This window comes from Pagrus major, chromosome 7 (assembly GCF_040436345.1).
Source record: "Pagrus major chromosome 7, Pma_NU_1.0".
Taxonomy (NCBI): domain Eukaryota; kingdom Metazoa; phylum Chordata; class Actinopteri; order Spariformes; family Sparidae; genus Pagrus; species Pagrus major.
Window position 1 is genome coordinate 3,840,446 of NC_133221.1, and position 11,465 is coordinate 3,851,910.

Consider the following 11,465-nt stretch of genomic DNA (forward strand, 5'->3'; position numbering starts at 1 on the left):
TTTAAATTACACTAAAGGTATAATAAAGTCTTACAACACTGATATTGATTTAATCCAATGAGCTGTCAAAATCCCCCCAAAAACTGTTTTATCATGTGAATATTTGATTATTGTGCATCTTTTGGGATTCATTTCACCAAATCTGTAAGTAGCTCATGAATGCAACACTGTTCTGTGTTTGGATCTCATGATTTAAGATTCACTGAGCAGCACATGACACCACGTGACTTTGACAAGGTAACTGACAGATTATTTCACTGTGACGCTCGAGAGGAAACATTTCCAGCTCAGGTGCAAACATGCATCCTTTCCTGTTCATCCATTACAAACTGTAGTGTGTGATCGCACGCTGCTCGGGTTAATTGATGCACGAAAAATGTTCCTATGTTTAAAAAAATGTATCAACTTTTTGAGCATTTTTTAAAAACAATACATTTTTCCATCTGACCGACAGAACAAGAGTCAAATCTGTTCCCTCCACAGTGAAATTCTCCTGTTGAATATTTGGCATTTTGGCTCCACAACTAATTTAACCATAATATTAAATCAATATAATTTAATATTAATCACCCATTGAATCACTACATTCAGCTCCTGGCTCATGATTCACACTCCCACAGTCCATTTTCTTTAGTTCAGTTCAGCGTCTTGTACGAGGAACTGGCTGCTGCTGCTGCTTCAACCAAACCTCGAACTTTACTGGTGGGGTACAGAATGCCTGAAACCCTGTCAGCACCACCACCACCACCACCACCACCCACCTCCTATCCAGCTCTCTCTCTCTCTCTCACTCAGTTGTTGTTAAGCTCGGCCACTAATCGCCTCGGTTGGGACTGCGGTCGACTGTGTTACCGCTGTCCTGCCCTCAAATACACACACATGCGCACACACACACTAACGCATATACACACATATACATTAGAAACACATACTGTATGTGTGTATATCCATGTTTCGTCTGTCATTTGTGTGCCGACTTAATTACACATGTGTCGTCTTGGTTTTCATTTTAATGTGTTTGTTTCATGCATGTGTGTTTAGAGTATGTATCTGTGCATTTACGTGTGTGTGTGTGTGTGTGTGTGTGTGTGTGCTAGAGTTTGCATGCATGTGTGTCTTGAGTGTGTGTATTTGTGTGTGAGAAGCTCCATTCTCAGTTGGGCAGAAACAATGGAACCTCTCTGATTACATCTCCCTGTACAGGCGGACAGGGTGTGTGTGTGTGTGTGTGTGTGTGTGTGTGTGTGTGTGTGTGTGCGTGCGTGTGCGTGTGCGTGAAGCTTCACGGGGGGAGGAAAGGGTGGCGGTCGTGGAGGAGGAAAGAGGGGGAGGCAAAGCTTGGACCTGCCTCCCCCACCACCACCACCTCCCTCCTTTGCTCTGTCTCCCACACACACTCGTCCCTTCCCCTCGCGCCCGCCTGGCGTCTCATTGGTTAAATCCCCGGCTATATATTTATATGATTGGTCAGGGCGGGGTATATATACTCAGCGTGGGTCGGTTAAATCTGGCCACAAGTTTCAAAACTTTCAAACAAGGCAGACAGACGGAGAGAGACAGTGAGTCGGACGGGCCTGAGTGACGGCGGGGGAATCGAGCTTTGGACAAACCGCTGCACCACACACTCCAAACAAGAACTGTTGTCTTTTGAGAGAGAGAGAAAAAAAAAAAAAAGAAAGCAAAGCGAGTGAAGAAAAGAAAGAGGCAGAGTCATTGTGGATCATTTTCAGGGGGAATATCCTGCACCACAACTTGTTTGTTTTCTCTTTTCTCTCGTCTTCCCCCCTCCTCTCACATCTCGATGCTTTGCTTTGGGATTTGTGCTCCAAATCCATCAAATTCCTCTTCTGATCTTTCTCTTTGTCATCTGAAACATTTCGAGTTACAAATTTTTTCCAGAACTTTGCAACCCAACAAACTGACACAGACGTTTGCAGGATTTCACTCGGACTAAAAAAAAAAGAAAAGAAAAGTTGAATCCAAGCCCGGTTCTGGAATGAATTTAACGGAGCCCAGCTTGTCCAGAGAGACTCTTCTGCATGCCAGCCGGGTGTCTCTCGGGGGCCCCTGGGCGTCCAGGACCCCGAGCCCTGCCTCTGATTCTGAGATGGGTTTCGAGCAGAGCCTCTCCGGGGATTGCAGTTCTCCCGACGGCCTCGGAAGCGGGAGCATGAGGAGAGCAGAGGCGAGGATTTCTCTCACGCCCAGTTCGGGGGGACAGAGTCCAGACTTGACCCAGGCGGGAGGTGCGTCCGCAGGCGCAGGCGATGGGAAGGCCGCGGGGGGCGAGCAGAGGATCCGCAGGCCCATGAACGCCTTCATGGTGTGGGCTAAAGATGAGAGGAAGCGACTGGCCCTGCAGAACCCCGACCTGCACAACGCTGTGCTCAGCAAGATGCTCGGTAAGACAGGAACACATTAAGCAATTAATGGAAGTCTGACTGTGGGGCTTAAAAACTTTCTAGTGAAACCAGAATCATGAAATCCAAGTAGCTTTTCAAAAGAATCTGACAAAGTTCAGTTATTATTTTATTTTAGAGTGAATTCTGTTTTCTAAAAGCATCTTCAGGCTCTGATGATCTTTCGTTCTGAGTCTGTGGTTTGTTTGCTCAGATAGTCTGAAGATGGTTCTTGGAAACGGGGCCCTGAACAGTTTTTGATTGTCTGAACCAATATATCAAACAAAAGCTTTGTAATTTGACTTTCAGGTGTTGTAGCTAAATATCTGAGCAACTTTTCTCTCACCAGTGTCGCTCAGTCACAAACCCCACCCGTCTGTGTCACTGTAGTACACTAAAAGTACTAATATGAACCATGAGGACACTGTAGTTTGTATCACACACAGATGTAACTATATGTATAAGAGTGTGTAACATTTTATAACAACCGTCATTAATAAATAGTAAATGTATAGTTAATTAAACTTCAGTTAATAGTTATTTAACTGTTAACAAACAATGAAATCCTTATAAACTGTTTATTACACAATTATAAAGCTGTGTTAACATCAGTTGCAACTTTGCTCAAATGATTTATAAAGAATTTCATTGTTAACAGTTAAATAACTATTAACCAAAGTACTAATCAACTTTAATTTGCCATTTGTTATTGTTACCTGTATATGTACACATAGTATGCACATTACGTCATCCATCATTTAAACCTGACTTAAAATAAACACATTTGCGGTCCCATAATATTTATACGTACAGTGTGAACTATAATCATTAAGCCCATGTGTTCGGCCCGTCAGAGACAAACGGCTGGAGGGGTTTTACTTATTAACAACTTCACTCGTGATTATGTAAGCAGTAAACTGACGTTTGTAATAAATTGAAGAACAGCCGTGCAGTCTCACATGTTAGCTGATGAAAATCATCTTGCAGAAAAGATTAATTAAAGTAGTATTTCATGCTCGGATCTTCACATTGAAGCGATGGAATCAAAGCGACGCTTGAAAGGAGTGAAAAGTTTGTTGTCTCTTCAGTGTTTGTGTCCAGAGAAACTTCTCAAAGCGCTCCTGCAGCATAAATCACTTCTCCACCCGTCACATGTGCTCAGTATGTTTCAAACTCTGTCGTTTTGTTAAAAATACGCCGTCACCAACATGAATACAAAGCGATCACAACCGCTGCTCTCTACAAACTTTGTCTGACCACCTTTTAACTGTGCAGGGGGTTGATGGTTTGATATAAAACATCTTGGTTGGAGTTTTCAGTGAGATTTATTTACATTTAGTCGTTTTATTTAAACAGATGTAACCAATCAGAGCCAGGGGTGAGGGCTGACGGTGCATTGTTAATGTTGCAATGATCTGATGCAAAAAGGTCAGATGCTTATTTTTATTTATGTAAACGTCAAATGGCATCATTTTTCAGTGAAGTGTTTAAAAGACTGGACCTCGTGTGTCAAAAGAGCATTTGTATTATTTGATAGTTTTCAATTAACAGCTCAGAAATCATTAATTGCTAGTATTTAATGAACGTTGGTCGCTCTTGTTAACATTAGAGAAGAACAACAAGAAAACATGCTCTATCACACTTCTTAGTGCAATCAGCGTCTTCTGAGCAAACCATGAAGTTTCTGGAAGGAAACTTGTGGTGCTGACGTCTCCAACCATAAGACAAAACTGGGATTTCAAGCACTTAACGTAACGTGTAAATACGGGTGGCTAAGATTCACAGCAGTTAATGCATCTGTGCAGCTTTGAGACCAGATGACATCAAGAAAAACCCACAAAATTAAGATTTGTAGACTGTGATATAGGCTGAATTACGAACCAGGTTTATTTGAGTGCTTTGAACGACACACAGACATGTAGCGACATCTTTCCTCGAGCTCAGGTGGCGATGCTGCATCACTTGAGCTGTTTGATGTAAACTGTCACATTTTGCTTCTGTTGTGAGTTTGTTTCAGTATTTTTCATCACTGCAGTTTGATTTGTTTGGAGCAACGGACTGTTCTGAAACTACAGCAGCATCTTAAATACGTACACTGATATTACCAACAAATACCAACGATTGATTGATCAATTCTTTCTTCAAGTTAATTCTCAGCAAAATGTTGGGTTTTTTGTCTTCTTTGACAGTAAATTGACTAATTTTGTTTGGACATAACAAGCAATTAGAATAAGGGTCTGTTTGTTTCCCCATTAGATTTTTTGTAGACCAAACACTTAATTGATAATGAAGAAAATAGAGGTACGATTGATCGATAGTAAAAAAATAATACTAATAATAAGTTAGTTGCAGCCTTAGACTCTACTGTCTGATGAGGATGATGTTGACTTTAATTTTGATAACGATCCTTTTCTTGTGTACCTTCTTTCTTTGCTGAAGGTCTTAAAATTATGAAAAAATAATATTAACGATTTGGTCATTTTGATTTTTCCAGGTCAGTCTTGGAAGTCCTTGAGTGCTCCAGACAAGCGGCCTTTTGTGGAGGAAGCAGAGCGTCTCCGGGTCCAGCACCTCCAGGATCACCCGAACTACAAGTACAGGCCTCGCCGCAAGAAGACCACCAAAAAACTCAAGCGGGTTGAGCCGGGGCTTCTGCTCCACAGTTTAGCCCAAGGTGGGGCATCAGGCCTTGGATTAGGACATGGTGTCAATCCCTTGGGTGCTGATGGCATCTCTGGAGGTGCTTATGGACATCCAGGCGGGCACCACCATCACTCTCACCACCTGCTGCCCTCTCTCGGGCACTTCAGGGACCTCCAGGCCCCAGGACACCCAGAGCTGGAGAGCTACGGCCTGCCCACTCCAGAGATGTCGCCTCTGGATATTCTAGAAGATGGAGCTGGGGAATCTGTGTTTTTCCCCCAACACATGCAAGAGGAGGCAGGAATGGGAGGGTGGAGTGGGTACCACCACCACCTACACCATCACAACCAGCATTACAGCCATAATTACAACAACCACAGTCACCACAACTCTATACACGGTGCAGCAACATACGGTCAGAGCTCAGGAATGAGTGTCGGGCCCAGTTTGAGTCCTGGTAGAAGTTCTAGAGTTGATTCAAGAATGAGTTCTGTTGAGTCAAATATGGCCTCAAGCATGAGCTCTGTCACTTCTGTTCTGGCGAGTTCAGTCAACTCCAGGTTAAATCCCACTCATGCGACAAGTCACCACATCGCCTTGAGGAGTCCTGTGAAGTGCCCACCACCTCTATCCGACTCCTCTTCCCCTGTTTCCTACTCCCAGCCCTCCATCAGCCTCCCCGAGCCCATAAAATCCCACCAAACTCCACATCAGGCCACAGCTCCCGTCGGCTACTTCGGCCAGATGTACGGGAGCAGCGCCCCGAACGCTGCGTATTACATGCCCTCTCACCTGGGGCAGCTTTCACCTCCTCCTGAAACTTCTCCATCTTCCTGCTCCTCCTCCTCCATCATCCAGTCAGGCTTCCCTCCCACTTTGTCCTTAGACCACTCAAATCCAGAGTCCTCCGGCCATTTGGGGTCTTCTTCTTCTGCTGAGTTTTGGTCCGAGGTGGACAGGCACGAATTCGACCAGTATGTAAATGTTGGAAGGAATCGAGAGGAGATGTACGGACGTGGTGGGGGCTGTGGGAGTGGGCTGAAAGTCCTGAGTGGGCGCAGTAGCAGTAGTGCAGGCAACAGCATGAATAGCAGTGTTATTAACAGGGATGTCAGTAGCATTTTGAACAGTGCTGGTGGTTGCGATGAAGGCAGCAGCCCTCTTATATCTGCTCTCTCTGACGCCAGCAGTGCTGTCTACTACAGCGCCTGTATCACTGGATAAATACTCCACAGTCTCATCTCATAGTTACCTCCTTGCATACAACACAGTTTGGTTTGGTGCCATTGAAGTATTGTTAGTACGTGATAGGGAGGAAGTACATCAGAAAGGCTGTACTTTTAGTCTTGTTATTGTCCTTGTTTGCTTATCTTTCATTGATTCCAAATTTAGTTTCCAAAAAAAGGTTTTCTATAAATGCTAAAAAAGAAAGATGCTGATGAGAGGTTTTCATTGTAGAAATGCTGACTGGAGCCAGAGCTGAGTAGAGCCAAAAAAAACCACAGTCGTTGGAAAAATGTGCCAACTTGTAGAAGAATTACTGACAAAGAAAGCACCTAAATAAATATATAAATGCTAATTTCTTATTTTCAGATAGCTACAGAAAGCTACAGGCTAGTGTGGCTAGTTTTAGATTTGTGACGTTAGCTTGGGTAACTTGTAGGATATGGATTGATTAGTAGCTCTTAGCACCTTTTGTTGGCAGGAGCTCGAACAGCAAGTCATGATTTCTGCTGAGCGACTGCAAAATTTAGCTACTGTCAATCACTACGCTAGCATAGCAGATGATATTAGCTTATGGTGTTCGCTAACTTAAGGAGAATAAACTCCCCATTTCTGTTGTTAGTGTCACTCTGAGCTTGATGCCTTTTATTCAAGATATTGTCTTTTGATCCAAATGAATAGTAACCAAAGTTTTGAGGGAGAGAAAGGCAAAAGGGCAGCTGGGCCGCACCTTAGCATAGCATTGTGTTTTCAGTTGTTTATCAAGGTGTGCTAATGGTGCATTTCATTTGAACTGAAGAAGTCGGTATTTGCGTCTTGGAAAGTCGGGCGCACCTCACCGATCCCGACCCCAACGTCCAAGATGGCTGTTCTGTGCAGCAACAGCTTTGAAAACTGTTTACTAGCATTTTTGTCAAATTTTGTCCAGCTTATCTGTGGACATGTTGCTTCAGTGTTTGTGTGGGCAAAATACCGCGTAACACATTGTTATCAATTGGTATTGCTAACAATGGCTAACCTGACCAGACCCATGATGTCATTTTGTGCCCCGATTTCCAACTTCCGAGGCAAATGAAATGCACCATAGGTCTCTGTGTTAGCACGTGTAATGCTAATAAATCAGGGGGTCTTTATCAATAACTGGATACATTTATGATGTGGGATTGTTCTGGTGGCTGCACAGTCTGAAGGAAGTAGGATAGTAACAAATACTTTTTCTGAAATGAGGTGCCACGGGTTTTGTTTTTCTGCACTCTGACCCCTCTGGTGACGAACTATAGGAATTTTTTATGCTAGCAAACCTATTTCTTCAATTGCACTGTGTGTACTCGGAAAATTACAACAAATCTGAATCTCAAGATCATCTCATTTTTAATTTTTTTTTTGACATTTCATCTCAGGACCAGACACGTACTCATCTCACTGAACTTTATTAAGTTTAGATAATTCATCTCATTTGTTTAATGGGAACAAAGAAGGACAAAGTCAGGAGATGGACAGTGAGAAAAAAGACTTGATGGGAGAGGCTTCGATCCAGCCTCCACATATCTTCTCCGCAGTGATGCCGGGAAAAGCCTTGGCCACAGACCCAGAGCAGACCACTGATGTCTCCCACAAACTATCAGGATGTTTTACAAGCCGGGTCGGGTTCTTCTCTGACCGTGATACATGCCGTTCCCTCTCGCTCTCTCTCTCAGTCTCAGTCCATGAGAGCCTCATGTCAAACTCCATGCCAAACTCTGCAAGTTTTGAAGTTGCTTTGCTTCTTTGGCAAGATCATGGTTCGAAAAGATCATTCTTTCAACCAGTAAGCCTCTCTGGTTCATCGGGATATCACTTGTTTAAACAAAATGTTCTTTTTCAAAGCTCAAAAAGTGTAATTTAGTCTGACAAATAACAGAAAATTGGGTTCTGCGTATCAATTCCTTTGTGGTTTGATCCTGAAAACATCAACAGCGTCATTTTATACTTGAATTTCATCACGCAAAGCAACGTTACACTCCCAGATATTGGTGAGCAGTTCGACCTCTCCAACTACAAACGGCTCCATTTATAAGTTCATAGCAATTATTACGGGAACTGAGGGATAATGGTTAATGTGCTGGGGTTTTATGATATTTTGAAACATTGATTTGATGTTTACTGTATATATATAGATGCTATGCCTTCTTGGCAGTATGTGAAGGAGAAACTGAGACTATGAAATGTTCTCTTTGCACTGGGTTTAACGTCTTAGCTGTATAGAAGAAACACTACTTATCATAAGTCAAACGTCCATAATTTTAAAACATGTTTTGTACAGAAAGGACTGTGTTTATTTTGTTTTATAGACTCTGTTTTAAGTATGACATTTATGGGAATAGGCTTATTTGTTTCCTCTGTTTTCTCCGAGCAAGAAAGTAAATGAGCAAATTTTCCAAAAAATGTTGAACTGTTCCTTTAAAGATTATTTGAATATAATAGCAGTGGAGCAGAGGGGTTTCCACTCGTCTCTTCTTTCTGCTCCGCCACAATGTTGTGTATTATAAACTCGCCTTCAAAAGGAAGTCTGTAATTGTAAAGATCTCCTTCAGATCTCAGTGGGTCTTCGGGGGTTTATTGGGGTTACATGTTACAGTTTGCTCTCCCAGTGACACCAGCGAACGATAAAACTTTCCCTCCCACACCGATGTTATTCACCTAAATGACTGGAAATTAAAATGAGAACTTGTGGTTTTGTTTGTGCTGAGAAAATCAACAGTTGGAGCCACTGTAGAGGTCTCTCTGTGTGTTTACGTAGCATTTATCCTGTAATATTATTGTATACAGCGGGGGCAAAAAAACAGAAGTCTCTCTCTCTCTTCAAGGATTTTATCCGGCATCTGTTCCGCATTAGTCCGACAGACAATACGTTTTTTTGGACATGAAACAGTAGAAGAAAAATCGAGGATCTCGTACAGTGAAACAATTTATATTTACCACACTGTTCATTGTGGCTGCCGCTGGTTAAAAAACAGAGAAACAGTAGATTTTTCCGAACATTTCCTCTGGAGGATGGAGCCACAAGCAGCAGTTCAAGCAAAGTATATAAAAAAAAAAAAATACTTCTTACATCTGCATTTGACATTCTTTTGTGTTGACACCAAACACAGTCTTGTTTCCATTTTAATTTATTGTGACACATAAAGAACATCAGAGAGACAGGCGTTTTTTTTTTGGAGTCGTGCAATAACTCTGAGGCTTTTGGTAATAATTATCTGAAGAAAAAAAAAACAAAAAAAAAAACGAAACACCCAAGATTTTGGGATGAAATCAAAGGGGCATTTTCTCAGCAGTCATATATAACGACAAATTAAAACCAGGATTTTCCCAGAAGTGTCACTGTGATGCCTTTAAACATGTCTGACAGGGACCAGTGTTGTATTTTTCTGTAGTAAAATTGTTTTGTTTGTGTTTATATTTGAAAAATGTGCGTTGGCTGTAAATGGATTTGTTCTGTTTTATAAAATAATTTTACAAAATAAACACTTCTAAGGTTGCACTTTTGGTTTTGTGAGTCTCTGGAGTGAAAATATCCACATTTTTGTTGCGCTTTTGATCCAAAGACGGTTTCATATTCAGAGCCGAGCGACACGACAGAAACCTCTGAGAACAAATCTGTCAAGAACAAATAATTCTGTTTAGATTATATGTTTAGTTAGTTTGGTAATATATTGATTTGTTTATTTCCAAAACTTGTGTTTTAACCACCTTGAGTTTCATTCTGAGTATCATTCACATTATGAAAAGTGTGTTTAGCCACATTCTTTGTGTTTGGACAGGTAAAGACAATATTTAGTTCATTAAATATTCATTTTTTAGTTTTGGAAAAATACAATTAAATTATGATTTTGGAAGCAGGTTCATTGGTTTCAAGTTAGAAATATAATAGTAAATCTAATATGAGCCAGTACCTGAACATGGGTGATTACTTTCAGCTGAACCGGGTAAATGTCAAACCACTTCCTGTTTACAGTCACGGCTCCTTCCTGTAACCTTTCAGTAATGGTGGTCCACCTTCGACAGTTCTTGTTATGTTGCTGAGAAAACCCACCAGGGCTTTATTTTGGAGTTTAAGTAGAGATCCCAAAATTTCAAAAGACACCAATTCAGGTCGACTATTGAGAATACATGCATGAATAACCCAGAATATTTCCATTTAATGCGACAGCGATAAAAGGGAGGTAGTCTCCTTTTCATTGTTACGAGCCCAGCTCCCGCGCACCACCGGCAACGAAGCATTTGCAGCCATTTTAAAGGTTTTATTTAAAATATCTGACAAAGAAGCAGAACGCTGGCAGTCCGGCTGAAACAGTGGAGAGAGGAGAGCCCCCAGGAACTGAGAGGAGCCGGTCTTTAAACTGCAGCTCGGAGGCTTGAACCAATCAGCTTCCTCCGGCCAAACACACCTGCAGCCAATCACACACTCACACAGGTACCAGAACAGAGAGGGATTAAATCAAAGCTCAAACATTTACAGAAATGTTCGTACGACCTCCAGGGTATATGGTGTAAGATATTTCCTTTATTGATCCCAACAGGGGAAATTAAAATAGGAATATGTTTGTGACGTTTGTCCAAAGCTGGTCTGAGAGCTGCTAAATGGATTATTCAGCCTAAACTTTCCCATCTGCACTCACAAAACCTCGTTGAAGCCATTTACAGGCCAGATCCTGCTCATAATCTGTCCTTTTTGTGCCAGAAGACAGCCGACTGCGCCGACTGTGGCACTGAGCTGCAGCAAATTTGGCCATTTAACAAACACCACATAAACCCCATGTCTCTGGTGATGCTAGAGAAAACATCAGACGGTCAACAAAATCATTTGTTTAGTTACCAGAATCATCTGTTAGGAGCATAAATTTCCACTGGAAGTTCTGGAAATTCATGCAGTTGTTGTCAAGATACTTCAGGCCACATCATTTTGGATTGACCTCACTAATAACCTATAAATATCAAACAAAGGCACATTATTTCAGACATTGTCTTCCACCCAGCAGTCTTCCACATGTGTGGTTGTGTTAATTTCATTTTGTTTTATTTCAACAACATCTTACTTGAACCACTTGTTCGTTGGTTTACCTCGGCTCTGCCCTGGAAAGCACTTGAATTTCATTTTAGTTTCACATTCATTCAGCCTGACATCGCGCTCTTACATTGTTTACTCTTGTTTTGTTTTGC

General features: G+C 41.8%; 1 protein-coding gene across 1 annotated transcript; it reads left to right on the forward strand.

The window, feature by feature from the left end:
* Nucleotides 1-1,557: 1,557 nt before the first annotated feature.
* sox18 (SRY-box transcription factor 18) lies at nt 1,558-9,786 on the forward strand. The gene is made up of 2 exons (XM_073470596.1): nt 1,558-2,402; nt 4,894-9,786. The coding sequence occupies exons 1-2, from the start codon at nt 1,997-1,999 to the stop codon at nt 6,264-6,266; spliced, it is 1,779 nt and encodes a 592-aa protein (XP_073326697.1). The 5' UTR covers nt 1,558-1,996; the 3' UTR covers nt 6,267-9,786.
* Nucleotides 9,787-11,465: the final 1,679 nt, after the last annotated feature.